The sequence below is a fragment of the Balaenoptera physalus genome, assembly GCF_965194825.1.
Source record: "Balaenoptera physalus genome assembly, chromosome: 3".
Lineage (NCBI taxonomy): Eukaryota > Metazoa > Chordata > Mammalia > Artiodactyla > Balaenopteridae > Balaenoptera > Balaenoptera physalus.
In genome coordinates this window covers 58,690,562-58,718,075 of record NC_138890.1, presented here as the reverse complement: position 1 = coordinate 58,718,075, position 27,514 = coordinate 58,690,562, and the positions used below count along the sequence as shown (strand labels likewise).

The window sequence follows — 27,514 nt, the reverse complement described above, 5'->3', positions numbered from 1 at the left end:
AAAATCTCTATTTGACATCTGTCTACCAATTTTCTTTTTGGTTCTACTTGGCCTTCAGGATTCCTTATATTCTTGTGTCTTTGTCCCTGCACATTCTGAAGTCTCTGTAAAGAAAAGTTGCTCTTATGTCAGTATCATTGGTTTACTTCAAATCAAAACACCAGTGTCAGTGAATTTGGGGTTTGGGAAATATTAAGTGTTCAAAAAGAACATGTTGATTTCCTCCAGTGTTGTAGCTTCTCTGCATCTTGCCAGCCTTTTAAAGATGTATACAGTAGTCTAATCAGAAAAGATACAGAAGGGCTGCTTGTGGCTTTTACAGTAATTTGGAAAGATGGAAAAGTGAGCTAGGGGCCTATGTATGAGCCCATCCAACTCTCATTCGGTGTAGGGTGTCACAGCATAGTTTCTCAATAAATATTTGTTAAGTTGTTAATGTATCTGTTTAGAGTATTTTTTTTTAGCAGTAATATAGGGAGTTATTTGTATTTTTTCCATTATTTCCATGAGAACCAAACCAATTTATATGCCAAAACAAAAGTGCCTCAGAGTATTAGATGAAAACTGCATTTAACAAAATAGATGGACATCATTTTGAGAGTATTTATTTTAGTCATGTATATTGCTTTTTTAAAATTGGGGCTATATACAGTCCTCCCACCCCGAGACACACGCCCCAAAATACAGTCACTTTTTTTTCTAATTGATTGGAAAAAGTCCTTGTGGTACCTGTGAGTTTATAGTTGTTTTCTAACTTTGCCCTGCTTCAAGTATAGACTGATATCACTGGTATCCTTATTGGAAGTCTTCCTTGTGTGAGATTTGGCAGAATTGGCAGGGTAAACAGCTTCGAGTGTGCATGGAAAATTACCTATGCATTTGGATTCTACTGTCTTTTTGTCCCCAAGTTTCAGTCATTGCTGTTGAGGTTAAGTGTAGGATGAAGTGCTACTTGAATTCTGTTCTTTTGTTAGGAGGTTTAGAGAGAGAGAGAGAGACCCCTGACCTCATGGGTTTTAGAGAAAGCATTCAAGTTCTTTCTAGTTCTAGAGTCCTTGATAACTTTAAGAACCAAAAATGTAACGTTTATTGAATACTATGATGTCAGTGTATAGTAATCTTAAAGCTATGTAAAAATGTACTTCTTGTGTCTCCAAACATCCTGCCTTCTTTTGTGACTACATCCTTCTTTTAGCCAAAATAACAACTTAACCAGAGTTTCAATATTCAATATCCTTCTCTGGCAGATGTTTTCTGGCAGAGGCCTTCCTGCATTTATGAATTCTCTCCCAAGAAGCAAGAGAACACCTGCAGGAAGTGAATCAAGAGGCGGAACACAGAGGAATAATCACCTGCTTTAAAAAAATAAAGTACTGTTGACAAAGATCATTTCTCTCTATTTGTTCCTAGATGTAAAATTTTAATAGTTAATGCAAAATTCTGTAATCATTGAATCATTAGTGGTTAATGTTTGAAAAAGCTCTCGCAATCAAGTCTGTGATGTACTAATAATGCCTTATCTATTTGTAGTCATTTTAAATAGCATGAGCCTTGTCCCTGTAGTCAGTAGGGGGCAATCTTGCTTTATTCATCCTCCATCTCAAAATGAATTTGGAATTAAATATTTTAGTGTAAGATATGTACAATGCTGGCCATTTAAAAAAGGGGTTTTCTCAAAAGTATAACTTTTGTTATGACTGCATTTCTGCACATAATCCATTTCGCTGTTAAAATTAATCTAGAAATTTATTTAATTGTACTGTGAACACCTAGAAACAAAATCATAGTGCGAAATACATTTAAGGTGTGGTCAAGAATATGTTCTTAATTGGTAAATGATAAGCATTAATTTTTTATAGTCTGTATTCTAATTTTGCTGTACCTTATTCTGTTGTGTACCTAAGGGATTGTAAAGGTGTTATCACTGTATAAAATAGAAAGGACAAGGACAAATGCAGCATAATTACTAATAAAATGGAATTCATGATACTTTCTGTGATTAGAATCCCTACCCCTTTTTTTTCTTTTTCTTTTGTCTCCTGATGATTAGGCCAGGGGCTAGGAGTAGGGAGGGGATTAGGTACTAGGAGCAAAGAAAGAATTAGCTTGGAACTTTTGAGATGATCCCTAACATACTGTACTACTTGCTTTTACAATGTGTTAGCAGAGACCAATGTGTTATAATGTAGAGTGATGTGCTTTCTGCCAAGTGGTATTCACCCTGGTTTGCTATGTTAAAGCTGTAAATACAACAGAACATTAATAAACGTCTCTTGTGTAGCAACTTTTGCTGTGGATTAGTGTTTAATATCTTGGTTTGCACTTGTTAATTGCTAAGGCAGTTTTTTCTAATCTTCATATAGATTCATACAGAATCATTCAGTAAACAAAAAAAAAATTGGTCTTGGGCCAATTTTTTTCTTCTTTTTCAGCAGGGGAAGTTTCTTTCATATCATACTCAATATATTCCTTAAAATATATTAGTTCTTCAAAAGATAATGGGTTAGAATAGGAAGGAATTGTAGAGATCTTAAATCATTCTAGAATTCCCAATTATGCTTCATTTTTTAGACATAATCTCAGATAATTTATTTCCAATGTTTTCTCCGTGTTCCCTGCATTTGCCCTTTTTCTCAGGTGAACACAGCCAACTGGTTTAAGTCCTATGAGCATCCAGTTGAAGCTAAAAATGTCTCATTCCTCCTGATTTCTATTTTTGTCTCAGTTGTGTTAAATTTAGAGACCAGTGGTTCTTACAATATCAGTCATTTGATATTTTTCCCCTCTTCCACTTATTCAAAATATAAAGAAAAAAATATAGCAAGATGGTCCAATAACTACACAAACCAGCACTAGCATGGTATGATAGCTGCAGATACTCATTTATCTGCTGCATGTGAACATCCAGGATCAGCTTAGGAAGTCTCTTCAGGGGTGTCAGTATGTAGTGCACAGAAGTGTACATTATTTGAAAACCAAGCAGGAAAACAGTGCCTCCTGGATCAACGTTTCAGTGATCATTCATTCTAACTCGTTTATTGATTACTATAAGTAATAGTATAGTATGTTTCTGTTTAAAAGTTATATTTTACAATAGATTAGCGGGGCGGGGTTTGAAAGTCTCTGAAGATTTTTTATATTTTGAATTAGATTATACCAACAATATAGTTTGGAGGAGTTTATAGCCTATCGTGTTCTATGTTTCAGAACGAATATATCTCTAAACAGTCTGAATAAATTTGGACATGTGCAACAGAGAGAACTATTTAAATTATCTTACAGGACCAAATAGAGGGGCCCTAAATCACATGAACTAAAACATTGTAGTCTCGCTTTGTGTTTATTCTTTAGGTCCTGTGCCTTATTTGGCTTTGTATATTTGAGGACTGAAATATTTGGAATTCTTATTTCTGCATATTTGGTGGTCCTTAAGACTCTGTCATATGTAAACCTACAGTTTGCTTTGCTTTAAAATTAATTAGGAAGGTGATTTCTCTCGTTTTAATGTTCTAAAGATTAAAGTCTTTGTAGATATATAAAGTTGATATCATATGTTACCTAGAGTCCTTACTGTTAGGGTGGAAATGTTTATCCTGCACTGTTACTTTTTATTTTTGTCTTTTATTCTTTTCTGTTTCCCTTTGGTAGGTTCATTATTAAGAATAACCCTTTCAGATAAAGGAGTGTTTAAATTATTTGAAAAGGGATAACTGAGGAACCACTGTTATTTGCGTAAGGTTATGGAATAAACTGGCTTTGACCTTGGGCTAGGGGACAATTAGGGCTCATCCATGACTACAGAGGTCCCTCATGTCTCTTACTTGTTGCTGCCATTTGGAATGATACAAACTAAGTAATCTGACTTGAGCTGTGTCCCACTGTGAGTCATTTATAACCCAGATGAAATTTCTTTTGGCCTTCATTATATTCTTAAAGGAAGAAATTTCTTAAAGGAAGAAATAACTCCTGAAAGGGAATTTCAGGGCCAAGTGATAGTTCAAGTTAAGTGGTTGCCTGAGGTGGCAGCGTTCTAGGTGAGAATCAGGAAAAATGTACACAACAAATGGAGTGTTGGCCTCAGCTTTGAGTCCAACCCTACCACCTCTTCTGGATGTCTGACCTTCCTGAACGGTTGGAATAGTAGATGTTGAAAAATCACTTGGTCCTGATGATGCTGGTAAACACCGATAATCAAATTTTAACTTAAAACATGCCAAGAACAGACATAGAACTGTATGTTATGTACAGTATGAGGGAATAATTTATGAAAAAGTAATGTGGCCCCTACTACCTACCTGAATCTGGTTCTTGGTGAAACCTCAGTGATGAATACAGGAAGATCACGTGCAAGACGTAGCTTAATAATTTTCAGGTTCTCCTGATGTTTTTTAGCTATTTAGATTTTCACCTTTTCAGGCTTTCTGAAGATGATTTGAAGGGTGATGAGAGGCGTAACAAAATGCAAATATGTTTCTGTAGATGGTTTGTGGGTTTAAAAAAATCTTGTTTTGCGTATCTTTAAGCCTAAATGGCATTTATAGTCTGTAAGGCCGATAAGGTGGATGGAGCGAGAGTGGTTTAGCGTTTGCTAAACCACCAATACTAAAGGTAGGTACTCGGGGTTTAACTTTCCCCTTGCATATACTGTATGCTTTTGTACAGCGTATGGCTGTATTCATTTAGAGCACCCGCAGAAAGTGCTCTCTGACAGGGGACTTCTGTGTATTGGTTCTCTGTAGGCTCTGCTGCTAGAATGCAGGACATCTCACAGAAAGACACCAGGAATTCTTGAAGGGGAGGATAAGTTCAGGTTGAGCGTAAAAGACTTTCAGGAGGAAAAGAGTTACAGAAACTGATTTTGTGTCATTCTAAAAAGGGGCTCTTTTATTACCCAGTTTACTTCTTACAACTTTCTTACTTACAATTTTGTGGCCTATAGAAAGACCTGCTCTTTGGACAACCTAAATGGAGAGCTGTCCTCCTGAAGGACAGTTTCTCTGACTAGAAATTGGAAATAGTCCCATCTACTGCCTGGCATTTTGATCCCCTCAGACCTCCAGTTATTCTCAGAATTTGTCACTTGTAGAATAGATACATTACTCAAGTTTTGGTTTGATGCCTGTTTTGCTGAAAAGTCTTGTTTTTTCTTTACCAGAAAGCATTGTGTTCTGATTTTGAGAGTTTTAAGTCAATTGGCAAATTAATAAGATGTAAACGGAATGCAAATCTATTAAACCTGAGTATAGAATATATGAAATAAAGAGAATTCTCTTGCATTTATGCAGGATTTCATCCAGGTCAGAAACTGAGATGTAGTTGTATGAAACAGACGTCTCCCAACCCTGCTTTATATGTTGTTCATCCTGCTCTACAAGTGAATAGTTTTTATCATTTATGTGAGAAATGAAATGTTTCATAAGCTTTTCCCCATCCATACGTGATTGCATGTTTATAGACAGCAAAACAGAGAAAAGTGGTTTCCTTAAATCTTACAAAGGTTAGTGCTGGAGTGCTGAGAAGACGGTATTCATTTTTATTCATTAGTTGACTGGAAGGTTCACCATTGGGTCAAAAACCTAAAAAAATAAAAAAAAATCTCTCAAATAGAGAAGGTGATTTCTTGCCGCAAAGCATCATCAGCTAAACTATAGAATTAAGGAAGTGCTGCCTTCTGACTCTGAAACCCAGCCTGACTCTTTTCTGACATTCATCCCAAGCTGCACTCGTTTTTCACCATGCTACTAGTTAGGGTTTGCAATCACATCCCCTACTGAGAGCTGCTTCCCCCATTTAAGCCCATTACTTCCTGAGTCAAGGAGAGGATTGGAGCAACCTATCATCATAACTCGGATAGAGTTACACTTGATGAAACGTTCTTTTTTTCATTTGCACAACAGTCCAAAATGCCTAAAATGTTCCCTTAAAGTGAGGTTTTAGAAAGAATTTTGCCATCTGCTTCCTGATTCCACATCTTTATTTTGACAGAACATTTCTCAGGCCATATTTGGCAGTCACTAGGTTTAGATGTCATTCTGGTCATTTTAGTATGTTGTTTTTTTCTCTGATTATTGACATTGAGGATTTTTATATTCATGATTTATTTCCAGTTAGTATTTTAACTAGGATTGCAGATAAATTACTAAGCGAGCCACTGGATGGATCAATATTTTCACCAACCCTTCTATCACTAGCATCATTTGGTACTATATAGTTCTTTTAAAAAGTGGGCACTGGTGGGCTAAAGAAGCAAAATTAGCAGTCCATTTTTTCTAGGTTTGGCTCAATAACTCTCAAACCCTAGATCTCTATAATCACGGTCATGTGTATGAGAAAAGCCCTTTTTGGAGTAGTTGTATATATTTTCCCTGTGGCTATATGTGTGAGATGCGTTTTAATCTGTATGTAGGTCTCCCAACTAATTTTGACCTTAAGCCCTTCTGTGATAATAGCAGTTTCCAAGATTTAGGTATTGAAACTAAACTTATGTTTTTCTAATCCCCATCCTGTAGAATTTGTAAATGGTCAGACTTGGTTCCTGCTGCAGTTACACAGAGCTTCCAAATAAAGATAATGGGTAAGTACTCATCTCAAACGTTCACTTTCCATAGAAGAAACCTGCAGAACATGTATACCTACACTTAAAATTATGAGTTAATTTTTCATTAGGGTATTTTCATGGCATCGATTTTTGGGTGAAATGAAGAGTTATTTTGTCTTCATGTAGATCTTCTCAAAGCTCGTGGCTACTATAGTTTCTTCTTTTTATGGCAAGACTATGAGAAGGAATGTGTCTGCAGAGCCATGGGGAAAGGCCATAGAGAAAATGATTTCTAAATATTTGGCTGGCTAAGAGTGATTGTGGACTCTTCCTTGGAAGTCTTTAAAAATAGGGTCGATCCTTCTCTGGAATGGTTTAAGGGTAAAGGAAAAGGAATGGATTAGCAGGCCCCTTAAAGTCCCTCAGAGCTGTAGAGGTTTGTATGTGGCCCATGTCAGTGACAGATGGAACAGTAAGTTCAACAGATGTCACGTCTGCCATTCCCAGGCTGTGCTCTCTTTAACGTGGTGACCTTCTGTGAGCACTGTCCTAAATAGTCCGCAAGGGGGAAGGGAGTGTGTCTAAACTTCTGGGAAACCTAACTTGGGTGGCTTATTACCTACTGCTACCTTTTATATTAAGATCCAGTTATCAAAAAAGTTACGCTTTGTCAGAATCCCAAAACAAGGACTCAAAAAAGCACCCTGTAGTTTCTGCAGTCATTTTCAACCTTTGTTATATTCTGCAGGAATTTGGTTTAGATGGCATTCCCCAATGTTACATTTAAGAATCTTTTTCCTAAGGGACCGTGGGAGGAAGAAAGAAAGAAGATTAGGTGGGTAAGGAGGGCCCTGGAGGAAATGAAGTCTGATTTGTTAAGAAGAGAGGGGACCTGTGGAAGAGTGTAGCAAATCGGTTGCTTTTGTTCTTTGCTTCTGCTTTAATCCTTTAGACTCACAGGATAAGATTGCCAGCTAATTGCTAGGAGCCCCCTATAAAAGAGGATTGGCCTAAATTGGAGAATAAATTTAAAGAGTGACTAAGGGTTTTTTTTTAAATCCCTCCTTTATTCGGGTCACTTTTCTTTAGATGTGATTATGTCTCCAAGAAGTGGTTGGATACCTTCTTGAGAGGTTTTCTTAAAAAAAAAAAAAAAAAAAGTCTGAAATTCCAAAGACTCCCCCCACCTCCACTGTAGGATTTATGTAAGCGTGTGATGAACTAAATTCGCTAGACTGTAGTTTAAACTTAAAATATAAAAAGACTAATGTGTTTTATTGGTGGCATTTTTATACAAGTGGCTCATTGGTAGAAGTATGTTGACCATTTTAAAGTGCAGTTTGATCTTTTAGGGTAAGACATTTAAATTCTCTGCGTACAGACACTGTACTTAGGACAAATTATTATGTTTGTAACTTGGTGCCAATCTCAATCGTGTCTTCATTGGGTGCTTATTTTCAAACAGTACCTGATCCGTTCAAAAACAGTATACTAAAAATTGGCATTAAAAACGTATCAAAAAAAAAAAAAGTATCAAATTTTAATAGTAAGGCATGGATACTTTTACTGCCTTTTATTTATTGCTGGGTGTATTTTATTAGAAGGAAAGGTAAATAAATGTGTTTTGCAGAAAATATGTAGTGCAAGTCAGCTCCAGTAGCATTTATTATTTTTTAACTAGATGGTGGAGCATTTACACACTTAGTTTATTAGTGACCTTCCCATAAAACTTTTAGGAACACAGGGCAAAACAGAGGTCATAAGTTTACCCAAGCTGGCCCTCTAGAGCACCGCTTTAGTGACATCAGACACCTGAAGGGAAGCCAAGACACCTTCCTGCATCTTCACATCCCAAGTAGCCTTGGCTTCGCCTCCATCTACGTATTTTATTCCCCTCAGAAAGAATTACAGGTGAAATTTAGACAATCACCTGTGTGTTAGAAGTGATAAAGTCCACCTTCCGAAAAATAGTTTCTGTATATTATACATACTTTTGATCTGGACTTTTAATTTTATTTGTTGTAAACCACTTTATTGAGATAATGATTGAATACAAAAAGCTGTACATATTTAATGTGTACAACTTGATGAGTTTGGAGATAAGTATACATCTGTGAAACCATCGCCACAATCTGTGCCGTGAACATATCCATCACCTCCAAAAGTTTCTTCTTTTATTATTAGTATTATCATTTTTTTTTTGATGATAAGAACGCTTAACATAAGATCTACCCTCTTAGCAGGTTTTTAAGTACACAGTAGTGTTGTTAAATTACGGGCACTATGCTGTGCAGTAGATTGCTGGGACTTACTCGTAATGGAAATGCTCCGGCTTCTTGAATATAGATGTTTTAGGCCTTCATTTGATAAATATTAATTTCTGTTAGCTGATTATGATGTGTATGACCTTGTGCTGGCTATAGGGTATGCAAGATTTGTGCAAGGGAGCCCCTGGGCACAAGCAGGTTCTGGTGAGGGAGAGGGCAGGGCATAAGACAAAGTGCTTTCCTGTCCAAGAAATCATAATACACCATAATTTTCTCTGCCTTATTTGCATAGAGGTGTAAGAAGGTTTTTGCATTTTTTAAGTTGTGATGACCTGCCCCTAACTTAGTTTTCACCAGAAGAGCACTAAAGTCTTCCTAAAACCAATACCCTCCAAGGAAAGAGAGATTCCTACCACCTGAAGAAGCCAGTCCCCAAAGAAGGATGGACGGGAAAGCATCTCAGGGCGCTTGTGAGGCTGGGACCTGGAAAACCACTGCGAGGGGAGATGTGCGCATGTGTCCATCCCACGGGGCCGGAACCCTTGCTCCCCACTTGCCAGCTTTGTTGTCTTAGGTCATTCAGTTGGCCTATCCAAACTTTGGTTTTCTAATCTGTGTTCCAGAATCTTTTCTCACGGGGCTGCTTTTAGTTCTAAATGGGATAATGTAGTTAAAGGGCCAGGCACTTAGGAGACAGCTCTTCACAGCTCTCCAGCCAGCTGCAGCACTGGATCCAAGGGCAGGACGTTAAAAACCCAAACTTATCATTCAAACCCAGGCATTCATTTCCTTCTGAGGACCACAGAGCTTTCATAAATTCTGCCTTTCCTCATTCCTTCCTTCGTCAAGGCTGTCGTTAGACCATCCCTGACAAATCAGACCGCTCTTTTCTACCTAAATTCCTGCTGCCCAGATGAGAATATGACCTACTCTTGCTTTTCTGGTAATACCATCATGTGTTTCTGTAGGCCCTTATATTTATATACATGTTCATTTGATCCTCACAGATTACTATAAAAGGGATCATTGCGCGTTCTTTACCGCCAAGCCACCCCGGCAAATAATTTTTCATCACTCAGTCACATCAAAACACTCTATAAATCCAGTAAACTCTGATTCTCATTTCCTGAGTTCTGTAGGCTGAAATTCTGGCCTCCTTTTTTCTTGGGCCATTTGTATTATATGACAAGATTTGCCGTACACTATCTTTGTGTGGATTTACATCTTCAAAGCGTCCTTTGAACTTCTTATCCTTCGCCTTGTTTCTTTCTGCACTCGCCTTAAATTCTTCGCTGCTTTCCCTGCTCTTCACCAGATCCTCTTTACCTGCCGCTCTGTACCTCCCCCTAACAAGGTTTCCAGTACTTTAGGTCACTCTGCTTGGCTTTGCCTTTTCCTGAACCAAATCCCTACCAGTCTCTTCTCTCCCACCGTAGAGAGGGCCATCTCCTTGGCGGTCCCCTTACCCTTTCCTTTCTCTACATCTTGCCTGGGCCACGGCAACTCTAGTTACTCTCTGCCTTCTTTACCTTCCTGCTTAGCCCCACCCGACAAGAAGATCACATGCTTTATTTTCCTTCCTGAGCCCACCAGTTAGGATTCCTGAATGCCCCCAGGTAGATGTTCCCAGCAAATCCAAGCCCATCCGGTACACCTGCCTGTTTTCTCCTTTCATTTGGGACCTGGAGAGCTTTGCACAGATGAGACCTTTGTCACAGTGTTCCCAGACTCGCCTCTTCTCCATACCCCTCTGTGTTAGTTTGGTTTGGTCATTAAACAGAAGACATCGGGGTGTCTTCTGCTCACTGTTCCTCCTCTCCCTACATGTACACAAATGACTTCTGCATGCAGCTCTGGAAGCTGTGGTCCCTATGGAAAAGTGCCTGGCAGTCGGCTAGCCCTAATCTTCACAATCCTCTCTATGTTCCTGAACCATCTTCCAAGAAATACTAGGATTCTGTGTTTTTATTTGGAATTTTATCTTCTAAAAATATCTTTAACTGTTAAAAAATCGAATAGAATGTCTTTATTGAAATGTGTATGCAACCAATACACATTTGTGCTCTCATTTAGAGACCTACATGGAGCAAGGATTAAAACTGAACCTATAAATGAATTTATTCAATAAAAGCAACATTTTATCTGGATTCTAGATGGGGGTCTCAATAAGATTTTGTTTACAAAATGTGTTCCACAGCCGAAAAAAAGGTTTGAAAAGCACTGCCCCAAATCATCTCTCACTGTGCCTGAAACTATCAGACCATCATACATTTTTCCCCCCTTGATCTTACAGGGCTTTCAAAAATACCCTGATTTTGCAAAAAAAAAAAAAAAAACAAAAACCAACAAATCTAAAAATCAACTCTAATCCCACTACCCCCCAAAAGCAACTGTTTTGGGGGTTTTTTTTTCAGCCTTGTTTTTGTGGCTTTATCATTTTTACATAGTGTAGTACTAGCCACCAGTATAGTCTGGTGAGATGAGGTCTCTTATTAAGCCATTCTGGTTATGTTTGACATTAAAAAAAAACTTTTTACAGCCTTCTTGCTACAGTGGAGATTATCTTGCTTTGTCCTGCTTTTCAGCGAATTCTGATGAGTCCTAAATGGTTATGTTTTTAAAGCCAACTTTTCTTCAGTACTTCTCTTTTTAGTAACGTATTTATTTATTGTCTGCACCGGGTCTTAGCTGCGGCACGTGGGATCTTCCTTGCCGCGTGTGGGATCTTCATTGTCGCGTGCGGGATCTTTAGTTGCTGCATGAGAACTCTTAGTTGAGGCGTGTGGGATCTAGTTCCCTGACCAGGGTAGGAACCCAGGCCCCTTGCATCGGGAGTGCAGAGTCTTAACCGCTGGACCACCAGGGAAGTCCCTAAAGCCAACTTCTAATGCCTCTTCTTTCCACTGTTTCATTCCTAAGGAGAATGACTAGGCTTTTGCAACAATTATAACAAAGGCTTCCTATAATCTTAGTCTTTCACTCATAGGATGACCAAAACATTTCCAGTTCTCTGTTCATCTGAAATTCACATCCAATTCCTTGGCCCCAGGGATTCAACCTACAGTAAAATTGCTGTGTTGCAGACGCCTATCATAAATACATAGTCATGGGTACTATTTATGGAGCATTTACCATGTGCTAAGTACCCTGCTTTATTCTTTATACACATTACCTCATTTAATCATCATCCCAAACCTTTGCAGTGGGTAGTACTATTATCCTCATTTTATACTTTAAAAAAGGGAGGCCCAGAGAGGTTAACTGACTTGCCCCTTAGAGCTCTTAAGTGGTGAGGCTGAGACTGATTTGGTTGGTGTTGTCAGAGCATGAACTCTTAGCAAAGATGCAGCACCTATCCTGGGAGTGCACCTGCCCCTTCTTTTTTTTTTTTTTATTTAATTAATTAATTTATTTATTTATTTTTGGCTGTTTTGGGTCTTCGTTTCTGTGCGAGGGCTTTCTCCAGTTGTGGCGAGCGGGGGCCACTCTTCATCGCCATGCGCGGGTCTCTCACTGTCGCGGCCTCTCCCGTTGCGGAGCACAGGCTCTAGAGCGCAGGCTCAGTACTTGTGGCTCACGGGCCTAGTCGCTCCGCAGCATGTGGGATCCTCCCAGACCAGGGCTCGAACCCGTGTTTCCTGCATTGGCAGGCAGACTCTCAACCACTGCGCCACCAGGGAAGCCCTCACCTGCCCCTTCTTGATCCACAAACACTATTTCCCTTCCCCCAGGCTCCCAGCCGCCAACTCCCCTTCACTGGAGTGGCAGTGGGGGGATTCTGGCCTGGAGGCACAGAACATCTACCCTAACACAGCCGTTGACCTTGGCCTCAGGCTCCCCAGCTCGTACCCCAGGATTCTTTAATCCCCCCTCTAAGCCAGTGAGGCAGGCCTAGCTGCTGATGTGGATCTTTCTAGCTACTGCTCAAATGAAGTGATTCCTGCAGGCTCTCAGAGACAGGACAAGACCCAGGTGTCCTTCACTCTCTCGCTCTCAAGTTACACAGAATGACATCTTGAGACAGTATTTCAATACTAATTTCTTATGAATGGCTTACATTTATTCAGCACTTAGTGAGTCCAAGTGCTGTTATAGTGCTTTTCATGCATAATATCTTTTAATCCTACAATAAATCAGTAGTAAAAGTTCTGTTATCCCCATTTTACACTGAGGGAGCTGGCTCAGAGGAGTAACTTAGGTAAAGTCACACAGCACACAAAGCAAGGATGCAAATGCAGGCACTCTCTTTTTTCTTTTATTTTTTAGCTTACGAGTTTTGTTTTTATTTTGAAGTATAGTTGGTTTACAGTGTTTACAATGTGTTAGTTTCATGTGTACAGCAAAGTGGTTCAGTTTTATGTATATATTATATATAATATACATGTATAACATATATATATATATTATTTTTCAGATTCTTTTCCCTTATAGGTTATTACAAGATATTGAGTATAGTTCTATGTGCTATACAGTAGGTCCTTGTTTATCTATTTTATACATAGTAATATGTGTCTGTTAATCCCAAACTCCTAATTTATCCCTCCTTCCCCCGCTTTCCCCTTTTGTAACCATAAATTTGTTTTCTACGTCTGTGAGTCTATTTGTGTTTTGTAAATAAGTTCATTTGTATCATTTTTTTTAGATTCCACATCAAACCTGGGCACTCTCCCTTTTTTTTTTTCTTAATAAATCTATTTATTTATTTATTTTTGGCTGCGCGGGGTCTTTGTCACTGCCCGCGGGCTTTCTCTAGTTGCGGTGAGCGGGGGCTACTCTTCGTGGTGGTGCGTGGGCTTCTCACTGCAGTGGCTTCTCTTGTTGCAGAGCACGAGCTCTAGGCACGCGGGCTTCAGTAGTTGTGGCTCGTGGTTCTAGAGTGCAGGCTCAGTAGTTGTGGTGCACGGGCTTAGTTGCTCCGTGGCATGTGGGATCTTCCTGGACCAGGGCTCAAACCCGTGTCCCCTGCATTGACAGTCGGATTCTTAACCACTGCGCCACCGGGGAAGCCCCAAACCCAGCCACTGTTGACCACTAATCGAAACATCTTCAACCTCCTCTGCTTTTTTTTTTTCCAAAGGTAATCCATGTTGATTATAGAAACATTTACTCTCTGATTTTGTAAAATTCGCCTTCTGTCAATAATGCTAAATCTGAAGTACATTTTTAAGTTCTCAAGGTGCCAGTGATTCACGTGTGTACAGCTGTGAACCTTCATGGGAAGAGCATGTATTGTAGTCTTTGGACTGCTAAGAAAAGTCCTGTTTTCAAGTCAGAGAAGGGTGTTTGAAGCTGCCCAGCTGATGTCATCTCTACTGAGCTATTCGTGAGAAATATGTCTTCATTTAGATTTGAGAACTGATTACTGGAAACAGAAGTTAGAGGTCTACTGTTATCAGTCTCCTTCTTTTAAATTGAACTTTATTTTTTAATACTCGATATTTAGGTGAAGATCTGTTGCAAACCTGAAAGGAAATAATCCATTGCAGTTTTATTATCCTCTAATAGACCTTTCCAAGAGCTTTATAAATACTCTCACCAGTGCTTCTCAAACTGTAATATGCATGTGCATTGCCCGGGGATCTTGTTAGAATGCAGTTTCTGGTTTAGAAGGTCTGGTCTGGGCCTCAAGATTCTGCATTTGTAACAAGCTCCCAGATGATGCCCAAACTACCCATCCAGAAGAACCGTACTTTGAGGAGTGAGGCTCTTACCATCTTAATATTCAAGAAAGAAATTCAAATTCAGAATTGGAATTTACAAACATTGTTTACTAAATAAACCACAACTCAAACAGTCGTGAGAAATACGCTCTGTCCTCCAGCTCCACAGCAGTCTGACTTCCTTGGAGTTTCTTTGGGCTTGACCTTGACTCCTTTTTTGGTTGATGTTAGTGCATGCGGGGAAACTCATCAGCTTCCGCCTCCTTGCTTCTTTGTGAGCTGAGTCAGTCATCTTTTACTTACTGGTGTGATGTGGGTGGGTCATGGCTTGAACTAGCCCATGTGTCCTGCTTGAAGGATCTGCAGTCAGTTTTCTAGAAAACATTTTCTCAGTCTCAGTTGTTAAGAGAGCACTGTGAGGTGGGGCAGGGGGCAGAGAGAAAGATGTGGAGCCCTTAGGACTGAAGATCAGCTTGGTCCTCCCCGTGTGCATTTGTCTGATAAAATGCAGGCAAGGTTTGCCTCTCTCCCACCCCCACTCCGCCTACTCCAAGCCTTGGCCATGTCCAGAACGGACTCTGGATGGCAGTTGCGGACGCTCAGAGCACAAAGAGTTTCTTGTTTGTGCAGGGGTCTATCAGTGTTTAAATAGAACGGACGGAAGCGCAGGCACACCATATCAGCAGCTTATCGGGGCCCCTGGTTTTCCATGTACATTTGCTGGTCTCTTGAGTTTACCCAGCTCCATTAGCACCGAGTTAAAAATTGCAAGGCCAGGCTGTAATGCACCGAGATAGGGCAGGGAGAACAAGCCGGTTACTGAGTGTGGTGGTGGTGCCGGGGGCGGTCCTTGAAATCTTATTTGCATTCTGCCCATGTAGAGAGTAAAGCTGTGGTAGCCTGTGTGTTTAGAGGCAGCCCGAGAGAACCAAAATCTAGTTTAGGAATGCATCCAGGAGATGGGATGACGCCTGGCCTCCCTGGGGCAGAGGTAGTGGAGATACCTCTTGTGACCCTGGCTTTCCATCTTAGCTTACCAGGTCTGCAGTCAGCTCAGGAAGTGGTTAAAGGAGGTGGCAACTGTGAACACCTTAAAATTGTATGCAGTTTTGGCATTTGCAAGCATGTCTGCGTGCATATTTCTCTGGGAGCAGATCCATGACCCAAAAGGCTAAATGTTCCTGTACTATTTGGGTTGCATCTTCCTGGAAGGAACTCTTTAGGACAGATAGATGAGTAGCCTGCTTTAGAAATGAATCCTTTCCCTCTATGAGCCTCACTCCTTTCGAAGCACTTGCTATATGCCAGGTGCTGTGCTAAAGACTTTATAAATATTACCTCATTTAATGCTCAGAACAATCTAATGAGATAGGAATTTTCATTTCTGTTTCACAGATGAAGAAACTGAAGCTTAAAGAGTTTGAATTTGTCCAAGGTCACAGAGCTAACTGAAGGATAGAGCTAGCATCTGAACCTGGGCTTTCTGATTCCATAGTCCTTAGCACCATGGAAGGCTGTTTCTAGTGTTCTAATATACTTGTCTAGCCTTTGCATATACATTGGTTAATTTGTCTAACTGGCAAAGAGTTGTCCCAAACTTTGGTCTTCTAAAACTTGGCTTCATGGATTTTGTCCTATTTCTATATCACCTATATTATTAAATTACTACTTAGTTTAAAATTTTTATTATTATTCAATTTGTTATTACTTAGCCTCATCCTAAACAACATCCATGAAATAACCACTGATGTGCTAATTTCATTTTTCTCAAATTCACACTAAAATAAATACATAACCACTAAAATGAAAAATGTTATGCCCCACCTAACATCATTTAAGGTACCCTCAAGGTATGGGTACTGCACTTGGAACAATCCTGATGTAAGATGTAAAGGCTGTGTGTCTCTATTGCTGCAGATCTGTGGGTGAACTAAAATAGCCTTTACTCTCCCACCCCAGGCAGCCTTTCCCACCCAGGCCCGCCTCATGGAGCATGGTGCTGGGAGCCTCCGAGAGGTGGCTGGGTTGACTCCAGGGAAGAAGCTCTTCTGTGTCTTTCAGGGCCTGTTTTCATTGCGCTAATGAGGCAGCAGTGCCAAGAAAAAGCATATTGCTTAGCTTGCCTTGGGGGGGTTGCAGGATTCCAGAGACTGGGGCAAGAATCTGTACTCAGTGCTGTGTGCTCCTCCTGAAAGGGAACTGTTGGGATCCTGGGGATTATGGAAGAAACAGCCTTGCCAGGGGCAGAATTTGGGTGGTAAGGGGTCCCAGCCTCAGATGAAGGACGAAAGAGGCCTCTAACTAAACCCCATTTGTTCCCGTTTCCATTCTAACCAAATGTTCCTCCCCAAATTCCATCCCCTCTGGGCCGTAAATTAAAGGGAAATTTGGAGTCCTATTGTCTGAAGTTGTGTGTGCATTTGACCTACAATGCTGTGTCTTTAATATAAGCAGCTAAAGAACAATTCCTCATTTCCTGACTTCGCTGTTATGCCAGAAACGTGCTAAGACCCTCAGTGACCGAGCATTCTCATTTTTTTCCCCCAGTTAAGTCTCAATTTACGTGTTAAACTTCCCGGTCTTGGACCTTTAGCAACTTTGTCACTTGGCAGTCCCTTCAACAGGCAAGTAAGACAGAGGAGGGGCTGTGGGGTGGATTCCAGGAATCTGTCTTCCTTCCCCGGCCTGGAGAAATCAGAGTGGGAAAGGTTCTTTTTGAGGATCAGCTGGTTCTGATATCTCTGACTAGACCCACCTGTAGCGGAAGTGACGTTGGTCTGCCCCACAGCTGATCCGGTACCTTGATCATTCCAGTCAGGGATTGCCTCACGGTGAGTCAGGCTGTTAATATCTCAGTACCAAGATGTGAAAACAAATCTGCAAAAAAAGGAAGAAAGAAAAGTCTGCTCTTGGATTGGGCTGGGCATTTCGCATTCTGACTGTCCTCATCCTTGTAGTTCAGCAGTAGCTGAATCGGGCTACTCCTCTGGAAGCTGCAGTAGTTCTGGTCCTGCAAACAAAATTCCAGCTCGCTGGGGGTGCAGTTCCTCTGCTGTCTGTACCGCAAAATGGCATGGCCTGACCAAGGATTCCCAGGTATGGGGCTGTTTAAAATGCCTCTCGCCGGCCTCCCTCTTCACATCCCGTCTTCCACCGACGCCCTCCTCCCCCCAGGAGCCAGTGGCTGGAGTTTACACAACACCAGGCGCACATGGAGCACTGCCAGTCGCAGGAGATTCCGAGGGAGATAAAAAGCACATCTTTGACCACTTCTTTACCAAACAGACCCGAGATGTGTAATTAAAGGCCCCGGGACTCTGCTGGAAATAGGTTTAAACTTGAGGTAATCCCTTCTGGCACTTCCTCTTCCTAATAACCATCAACAAAAATCACACAAATCCACCTGGCTCCAGCCAGTAAGTCTGTAACCAGCAAAGGTCACGGGAGGAGCGATAAGAGAAGAAAGCGGCCACAAACAGCGTTACTGGAAACACATGTCGGGACGTGTTAGAAAGTGACTCCTGCCAGCACCATCCTGGCCCTGAGATGGGTCGGCTCTGCTGTCGAGAAACTCATTCTCTGCCACCGGGAAGGAATGTCAGTGACACTCACGGGAGGGGAAGGCGTGTTCGGGGAGCTCCGCCCAGCCTTCGTCTCTTCTCTCTGTAAGATGTGACTCAGCCACAGAGACTAGAGGTGAGGCGATTCTTCATGGTCTTTTGAAGTTAATTTCCTCCTCTTTCCAAAAGTAATGCGTGACCGTTATTGAAAATACTATTGATAAGCAAAAGGAGGAAGAAAATGATTTCCCCCCGTTCCACCGTGCGGTGACTGCAGTTATGTTTTTGGTGCTTGTGTATGTATCTAGGTGTGAAATGTATAAACACATAGGCGTGGGGAAGGTTTCTGAAAAACTTTCAAACTGCGTGACACTGTGCAAACTCTTTTTAGCCTGCTTTTTGTCTCAGTCTATCCCGAGCATCTCCTTTCATCGCCTGCGTCTCATCATTGTAAGTGTGGCTCGTATTCCATCACCTGACCGCACCATAATTTGCTTCAATAATCCCTTGTTATTGAATGTTTAGGTTGCGTCCCAATTGCCATCCCTCTTCTCCCCCCCCCCCCCGCCCCCAAGCTATGTGGTGGAGACATCCTGAATCCTGGGATGTGGGCTGGAAGGGCGAGCGGTTGGCTGGTCTGAGTCCTCCCAGGTGAGCTCAGCGTCCTCTACCTCCGCCTTGGAGGGAAGGAGACTTTGGTTTCTCAGAGAGAGTTGGACCCTCACTGGGTGGACCATGTTCGGGGCACCTTGAGGGCAGCACAGAGCAGCCTTGCAGGAGGGGGATGAGGGCCAGCCAGGCCCGCCCGCGCGCAAGGAGACATTGGCTGCGGAGGCCCGGTGGGGGCGGGGTGGGGGGTTGCTGAGGGCACTGAAATGCAGAGCTTTGAGAGCTTGAAAGAACAGGAAGAGTCTTCCTTCCCTTCCTAGGTGTCTGTGCTCCTCTGGGTCCATGCCGGACCGAGGGTCGTGATGCTAAAACATACCTGGGTCACCGGGGAACTTGGCCCCCAAGGTTATGCAGACTGCTTGCCTATTTGTTGCCCCCATGTGTTCTCTATCTGTGACGTCGGCAGCAGGGGATTGCAATTAGGGAAAACTACCAAGTCAGGACAAGCAGAACCAAAGGAGCGGTGAGCATGTACAGAGCACCTACTGTGTGTTGGGCTGGGGCCTGTTAGCTTCTCCGTTTTCCAGGAGAGGAACTTTAGGTGGAGAAATGTTGAGTTGCTTGCCCAAAGCCATAGAGCTGAGAAGGTGGAGCTGGGGTTCCATTCCAGGTCAGGCTCCAGAGCCTGCCCCAAACCGTCCTGACACGCTGCCTCATTAGGAAGCATTTACAAAGGCTTTCTAGCTGGGAAGGTTTAGAGATACAACTTAATTATAGTTAACAGGACAAAATAAAGTTGTAAAAAGTGCCACTGTTTGTTGGTATTTAGGCAACTAGCGTTGCACAAAAAGCTGGGGTTGGAGGCGGGGAGAGCGGGTCCTGGAAGTATCCTCGTCAGAATAGTTTTATATGAACTTGTCATATAAACAACAGGAAGTAGGACTAATGCGGCTTCGCTGAGTGTTGGCATCTTGGGCTAGGATGCAACTTCAAGTGTTTACTATTTTGAACTGAATTTTTTAGTTCAAATATCTTTGAGTATAAATATGTAACCTCAGAATTGTTCCATCTCAAATTTGAGTACACATTCCAAAAAAGCTGGAATATGGCCTTAAAAACAAACAAGGACAGAATTCCAGGTTTGTGCTTTTCCACATTTTCTTCTGCCTTCAAATCTGGCCTGTGACACTAATAATTTTGACCTGTTTGACGAAAATGAAAAAAAGGCTTTGGAAGGCAAGAATGTGCTTGGCAGTACGTGTATGTTGCAGCATTTAAAAACTGTGTCAGTGAATAGCATACGGTGAGGAAAACTGGAGTCATTACAGCCACGTGGGAGCCTGGAGATCGTGTGTTTTCAGTGCCATCCCCGGGAAGGAGGGAGGAAAATGTGGCACCGAATGAAATGCCAGCCCACAGAGGCATGGACGTTGTGGGGAGGGAGATTTCCTTGGAAGAAGCTGCTGTTGCTAAGATTTTAATTTGCCCACTCACCCCGTCTGTCAGAAAGACAGTGGTGGCACCAGGTCTGGGAGGGGTTATTTGCCTACTTAGGGACTCTTGGGGGAACCCACGTCCTTGGGGCCTGAGCACCTGGAAGCTGTGGCCTGGCTGTGTGTCACGCTCTCGTCCCGCTGGAGCCCAGAGGACTTGCTGAGGGTGGGGGGCAGGCCTGACCCTGGAAATGGTCTTAGCAGCATCGCTCTGCACACAAACAAGCCTTTATCCTGATGGGGGTCGGGGTGGGGGCTTCTACTGCTATCTCTGCCACCTTGCCCAGGTCTCGGGGCTGGATTGGAGGCAGCCGATCCCGTCTGCCTGGTGAGTCCCTGTCACCCATGGAGAAAATTGGATGGCCTAGCAGCCAGGGGCTGGGGAAAATGGGGACCAGCGCTGACAAGGTACCCACCTGCCTAAGGACAGAACAGCCAGGCGGGGCTCAGGGCCTGGAGGTGGCCTTTGGTCGGAGCAGATTCCCGAAGGGCCCTTAGCATCTGTGTGGGGCTCTGGCAGAAGTGACAGCACATCCTCCAGCAGCTGGGGAGGAAGTCAAGGGAACCCAGGCCCCTTGGAGGGATTCTGGAATGACTGGGGTGGGGGAAGGGCAGATAAGGAGGGGGAATTCGGGCCATCTCTGCGCACTTCGTCGCACTTTCCCACCACATTCGGCATTGCCCGCACCCTCCCTGTGCCGGGCAGCACTGCAGGTATTAAGTGCATGAAGATAAGACAAGATCCTGAGCTTAAGGAGCCCATAGCCATAAACTGCAGAGGCAGAGAACCCTCTCTAAATACGTCCTCACTTGCATGGTAGCAAGAGGAACCAAGTGCAAAAGGTGTTGGGGGAGGTACCACACAGTTCGCCTTGTTACTCCTAGTTACGTCGCGTTTCTCAGTGTTGTCTCCACAAACGGCTCGGAAGTGCCTTTAGGCCAGAGGCCAGGTTTCTGCCGCGACTCCTGCGTGAGCCTCACCCAGTTTAGAGTTCCTGGTAAATGGGGGTCAGTGCTTCCAAACTGACCAACCAACCTTGAACCCTGTGGCAGGAGTGGGGGTGGGGCTGACGTATTGGGCCGGCCAAAAAGCTCATCCGGGTTTTTCCGCAAGATGGTACGGAAAAGGCCGAACACAGTTTTTGGCCAGCCCTCTGTTTGGAGGTGACAGCCCCGCAGTCTCTCTAGCGGAAAAGACAGATTAGCTTCCATGGCTGGTTAACTCAGGCTCTGCTTTCTGAAAAATCCATCGCACATCAGCTGAGCTGCTTTGGGCAAGTTACTTAACCTCTCTGAGGCTGTTTCCCTCACTGTCAGTGGAGGATGGTGCTGACCTCACATGACCTGAAGGGCTGGCTGCCTTAGTTTTGCGCCTGGCTGTGCTGGGCACTCCAGGCAAGGCTCGGTTTCTCGGGCCTCCAGCTCTGAGTCTCTTTCATCAGGCATTGGCTCTTTCTAGGATCGACCTCCTCCCTTCTGCTCTGAGCCAGATTCTGTGCAGGTCCAGAAAGGGATTCATCCTAGAGGTTTGCTTTTAACGAAAAAAGGAGAGTTTTAAAAAAAAAATGCTTCGACCTCCTGTTGGCTTTTTGGAAGACATAGGGTCTAACTAGGAGTAAAGACCGAGGGACAGTGTGTGACCAGAGGAGAGTTTAGTCTTTATTATGAAAAGTAGAAAGTAGAAACTAACAGAAAAGTAGAAAAAATAACAGTGATATAATGAACACCCACCACCTAAATTTTTTTATTGTGATAAAGCATACATAACATAAAATTTACCACTTTAACCATTTTTAAGTGTAAAGTTCGGCGGCATGAAGTACACTCAGTGTTGTGTAACCATCGCCACCCTCCCATCTCCAGAACATTTCCGTCATCCCGTACTGTAACCCCGTATCCATTAAACAGCCGCCCCCAACTCCCCCCTCCCCGCAGCCCTTGGTAACCACTATTCTCCTTTGTCTTTATGAAGTCAGCTCTACTAGGTACCTTATAAGTTCACCACCTAAATGTAACAACCGTTAATATTTGGTTCTATTTGTCATATCTTTTTTTCACTGATGTATTTTAATGTATATTACAAACATCATGACATTTCCCTAAATATTTCCCTATACGTCTCTAGGAAGTAAGAATATATTCCTAAGTTACCTTAGGACCGTGTATCACAACTTATAAAATTTGCATTCATTCTTTAATATCATGTAATACCAAATCAATGTTCAAATTTCCCGAGTTGTCCTAAGAATATCTCTTACAGCTGGTTTATTTAGATTAGGACCACAAATTGTATCTGGTTGTTATGGCTTTTAAGGTGCTTCTATTCTAGAACTTCACTCCCCACCTCTCCACACCCTGTGAGATTGGCTTGTTGAAGAAACCAGGCAGATTCCCTGTGGAGTCCCACCTTCTGGATTGGTCTGATTGTTGATTGTGGTGATGTTAACTCCTTTTCCATTGGCCTCTTTTCCCGTAAACTGAAGTTAGACCCGGAACCTGATTCGGTTCAGGTGTGGCCACGCTGCACACTTCTTATTGCCTAGAATCGGGAGGTGTATCTTGTCTGGTGGTTCTAACTGTGGCTCCCTCTGTGCCTGGGGCAGAGATTGATTGCGGGGTAAGAGATTCTTGCCTGATCCTGCCACTGTCATTTTCCACGCTGCTACCAGCAAACAATTTGTGAGGTGGACTTTGGTCCCACGTTGAATACTATCCAGTTCACCCCAAACCAATGCATCCATTGATGATCCCTGACTGAATCAGTTATGTCACTGGTGTTGCAAAAGGTGATTTTCTAATTTTTTGTTCCTTCTACGTTTATTACCTAGAATCTGTAAAGAAGAGCTCTCCCTCCTTGCATGGCACTCTCCGATTACCCTGAAAAACAGTGCCTTCTGAAAAGATGGGATAAATGCTAGATTCTTTCCTTTTCACGACCAATTTTCAGAGTGAGGAGTGGGGGAAGTGTTTGGCATTTAAGGGACTGAAGATTGAATATAATGAGGGGTTAAGGTTTTCTCTTCCTTTGTTTTCTCCACTGTGATCTCTCAAGTCTTCAGAAATGGGCTGGAAGCACCACATGGGGCCGACTGCCCTTCCTCAGCAGTGGAGTCCTCCACTCGGAATTTTCTCGTTCCACGCTAGTTCCCTGGGTGGGATCGGGGGAGGGGTGCTTCATTTCCAGGTCCTGTGTTTGCTCCATGTTTGGAATGAGCTGGGAGGGCCTTTGGAGTGTGGCGGGGGGTAGTGTCATTATTTCTCCGGGGTTCCTCCTGGCTCTCTGCTTGTGGAAGATCGTAGATTTCATCAGCCTCTTCCTGAATGGTCAAATGTTTCTAGCTTTTATTTTTGCCCCCTTCATATGATTAACAAGGGACTGAATTGTTATCTATCCATCATCGTTCACCTAATATTTATGGAGCGTGGTCTGTGGGCTTCAGCCTCTGGCTAACTCCAGAGGAGGTGCCCCTTAAGGAATTCACTGTCTAGTTTGGGAGGAAAGACATACACGTAGGAAGTAGAGTAGAAAACAGTGTCAGCCCAAACAGACTTGTAGAAATAAGCTCCAGTGGATTGGCCTGATAGCCATCATTTATTGAACGCTTCTGTACTAGGCACTTAACCTTTAAAATCCCTAGAAGGTAGGTAAACGTTATCATCCTATATTTCGGTGAGGAAACTGGAGCTCACAGAGGTTACATAACTTACCCAAGGCCTCACAGCTCTTAAAGCCAGGAGCTCAGCTCTGCTAAAAGCCCATGCTCCACTCACCACATCATGGTGTTCCGTTACCAGCAGTTAAAAGACCCAGGAATTTAGAGAAGGTAAGAGACTAACTACAGGTATTATCCACAAGATATTTGTTACTTTGGAAATTTAAATTTTTCCCTTCTGCATGTGATTGTCAAAATAATACTGTGCTAGCAATGTATTAGATATAGCCGTAAAGAAAATATTTGTAGGAAAAAATATGTCCATGATCTCACCACTTTAATAAGCGCTTCCAGTCTTTGCCCTTGGGTATGGGTATTTGTACATGGTGTTAATCATAGTGCATATATTATTTCATGGTTTTTTGTTTGGCTTTATATGCATTATAAACATTTCTATGACGTCTTTATATTTATGATTTTAAAGACTGGGTAATAGTTCATGGGATGGAGCATAGCTTACTTAACCAATCTACTCTTTTGGGTCTCATCTAGACACTTCTTAATTTTTTTTAATCTGAAAAAGCCCAAGGGAGGGTCTCTGTGCAGTTTTCTTTTTATCATTTTATGATGTATTTCCTCAGTAAATTCCCAGGAGTTGGTTACCTGGTTCACAGATCTAAACATTTTTGGTTTTTTGGCACTTGACATATTTTGCTGAATTGCTCTTCAGCAGGACTATATACCATTCCTTGCTACCAGCAAAGGATGGGGTGCCGTTTCTTCCCCAGCCTGGCCAGCACTGGGGAGGCTCTTGGCTTGTGTTTTACTTTCTGCTGATTTAAAAGGTACAACATGGTCCTTAGACTTCTTTTTTTTAATAAATTTATTTATTCATTTATTTTTGGCGGCGTTGGATCTTCATTGCTGTGTGCGGGCTTTCTCCAGTTGTGGCGAGCGGGAGCTACTCTTCATTGTGGTGCTCGGGCTTCTCATTGCGGTGGCTTCGCTTGTTGCAGAGCTCAGGCTCTAGGCATGCGGGCTCAGTAGTTGTGGCTCACGGGCTCTAGAGCACAGGCTCAGTAGTTGTGGCACACGGGCTTAGTTGCTCCACGGCATGTGGGATCTTCCCGGACCAGGGCTTGAACCCGTGTCCCCTGCATTGGCAGGCAGATTCTTAACCACTGCAACACCAGGGAAGCCTGGACTTTTTAATGTATATAAATACATTAAATACATTGAATACTTGCCCACCATTTGTTCACTGTGTTTTATTTCTTCTATATGAATCGTCTGTTCCTAAACTTTGTTCATCATTTCTTGGGGCCTTTGTCACAGTTTTATGTTTTATATGAGATGTTTACGTATATGAGTCAGGTCCAGACAGGAAATAGATGGCGCATTCAGCTGGATAGTTTGCAAAGAGTGTAATACAGGGACAGTTTCCAACGGTGTGAGCAGGGTTTGAGGAACCAACAGGAGAGAGCATCAGCCTGACCGATCACTCTGACACCTCAAGAAGCCAAGAGGGAGCAGGTACCACTCCCCGATAAGGATGATATGCAGAGCGGGTCCCTGCCAGGAGCAGTGGCTTTGAGGGAGGGACCTGGCCAGCTCAAGATGACTGCAGGGAGGGAGCCAGGAGAATAAGCCCCCCACCTCCATTCCACTCTCCTCCTCTCCTCTCCTCTCCTGCTGGTGCCCTGAGCTTGGACCCCTGACCCCCTACACCTGCGTTTCCCAAATTGTGAGATGGCTTTAGGAGGTCCCTGGATAAAGATTTTTTAAAGTTTAATAGTCATGTGTTAAAATACACACACACATTAAATGCTTATATCTTATTTATATAAAAACATATTTATAAAATCTATTATTTCACAAATGTTTCTTTTTGGTATAAGGCTAAACGGTATATTTAAGTTTTTAAATGGACTTGCTTTGGGGGACTACATAAAATAAAAGAGTATAGGTGCTACAGGAGCATGGCAAAACTGACTGAAGTTTGGCGAAACGGGCTTCCGTACAGGGAACTCTCCCACAGCATCTGATTCTTTGATCTCCAGTTTCACACACACACACACACATATCTGAGATAACTATCCTGGAAGGTCAAGGATTCTTGGTCACCAGTGGTCACTTGTCCCTGATCCCCAGTGTTACAGAAGGGATGCAGGAATGCAAGGGAAGGTTGCTGAGGCCCCATCCCAGAGTTTCCCTTACCTAACTTACAGGGGAGCCAGAAGGGGAGCCCTGCATCTGCTTGGGTTCATCAGGGTCGGCTGCCCTAAGTCCCCACAGTCCTGAAACAACCCTGGGCTGCATTGTGCTCTCACAGCAGAGCCAGAGGGACGGAGAAAAGGGGAGCCTGGGCCCACATTCTGCTCTGGGGGAGGGAAGACAAGTACCACCCCCTTATTCCAGCTCTCACTTCCGTGGAGCATGTAGGTGCACCCCAAAGGATGATACCCAAAGGGGCTCTACCTAGTCATCAGTGGCTAGTCTCTCTCCCCTTTGCCACCTGGGAAAGTTGGTTAAAGGCCCTGTCTCCCCGCACCCACCACTCGGAAGAGGCAGTACTGACAGAGTCGTTCAGTAGCACAGGCCACTAGGGATTATCTGTCTTCTCTTTTGGGGGTGTTGGCCCCACCCAAAGAATGCCCCTGACATGCACCTCTGTTTAGAGCATCTACAGGAGAAACCAGAGGACTTCAGGCAAAGGACAGATTACATTATGATTTATTATGTATCTTATGATGTCACTCAGAGAAGTGGTTTGACAAAATCTTTTTGAGAAGTGGAAAAGTTTGAACAGTGATTCCAGGTTTGGAGCCAGGCAAACTTGAACTCTGGGAAGGTGTTCCCTGCCCTCAACCACATAGGTAGAAGGACCAGATGTCCCAGTTTGCCAGGGGGCAGGCCCAGTTTATGCCTATTTGACCCCTTTCATTTAAAAAGGTATCTTGGTTTGGACTATAAATTGTAGCCACCTGAACTGTAGATACCTACGACTAGCCTCCAGAAAGAACACAAAATTTGGGGGTTGGAAGGGATTTCCCATGGTTATTTCAGTTCACTCTGTTGCTGGAAGACAACAAGCAAGCCCCCCGGCCCTTCCACGGAGGGGGACCCCCATGCCTCCCTCCCAGGTCCTGGATCCAGCCCTTTACAGGTATCTTAATGGGAAGATTCACCACCACGTGCAGCACCACCTCCCCACCACCCTCCAACCTTGTCCTCTCTGCCCAGAATTCTCTGATAAGAGAGAGAAGAAAAGCTGGGACTTCTGGGGGAATGGCCTCTTGTTCTGACAGGGAGAATGCCCTTGGCCTTGAAGACAAGCCCAGGAAGTAACTTGTTCTGCTGGGTTCCTTGGCATAAAAGCAAAGAGCTCGTGGAGATCCCCAGAGGGGAGGCCAGGGAGTGGCCTGCAGGAGACCTCAGGAGCGGCAGGGCTGCAGCTGTGACCCTGTCTGCGGGGTCAGGGTCGCCACCACCCAGAGCCCAACTGGCCTGGAACCATCTAAGCCCAACCAGCACCTGCCCCGCGCACCCCAGCACCTGCTGAGGGCAGGAGAGGAAACCACCACTGGCTCTCCCGGGGACTGGACCCCTGCCCGGGGCTGTCTGGGGCACCAGCCCAATTCTTATCTTCTTCTGACTGCACCCCAACCCCATTGGTCAGCTGCGTCCCGGGGAGCAGACAGGGGACCAGAATGGGCACGTCCCTGGGTTAGGGG

The 27,514-nt window shown here is 43.3% G+C and overlaps 1 protein-coding gene and 1 long non-coding RNA gene across 4 annotated transcripts in view; one reads left to right on the top strand and one right to left on the bottom strand.

Moving 5' to 3' along the window:
* Positions 1-2,284, top strand: part of NDFIP1 (Nedd4 family interacting protein 1) — a 51,586-nt gene extending 49,302 nt beyond the window's left edge. For 2 of the 3 annotated variants that reach the window (XM_082454291.1, XM_082454292.1), the window contains one exon: positions 1,248-2,284. In XM_082454291.1, coding sequence (XP_082310417.1) covers positions 1,248-1,321 — 74 coding nt within the window. In that variant the 3' untranslated portion in view covers positions 1,322-2,284. The remainder of the gene's footprint in view (positions 1-1,247) is intronic. The other variant, XR_014261677.1, reaches the window with a different exon arrangement.
* Positions 1,246-18,793, bottom strand: LOC309657214. The gene is made up of 2 exons (XR_014261710.1): positions 12,495-18,793; positions 1,246-12,174 (listed from the first exon to the last, which is right to left on the bottom strand). It is a non-coding gene; the product is annotated as an uncharacterized lncRNA (long non-coding RNA).
* Between the last annotated feature and the right edge of the window lie 8,721 nt (positions 18,794-27,514).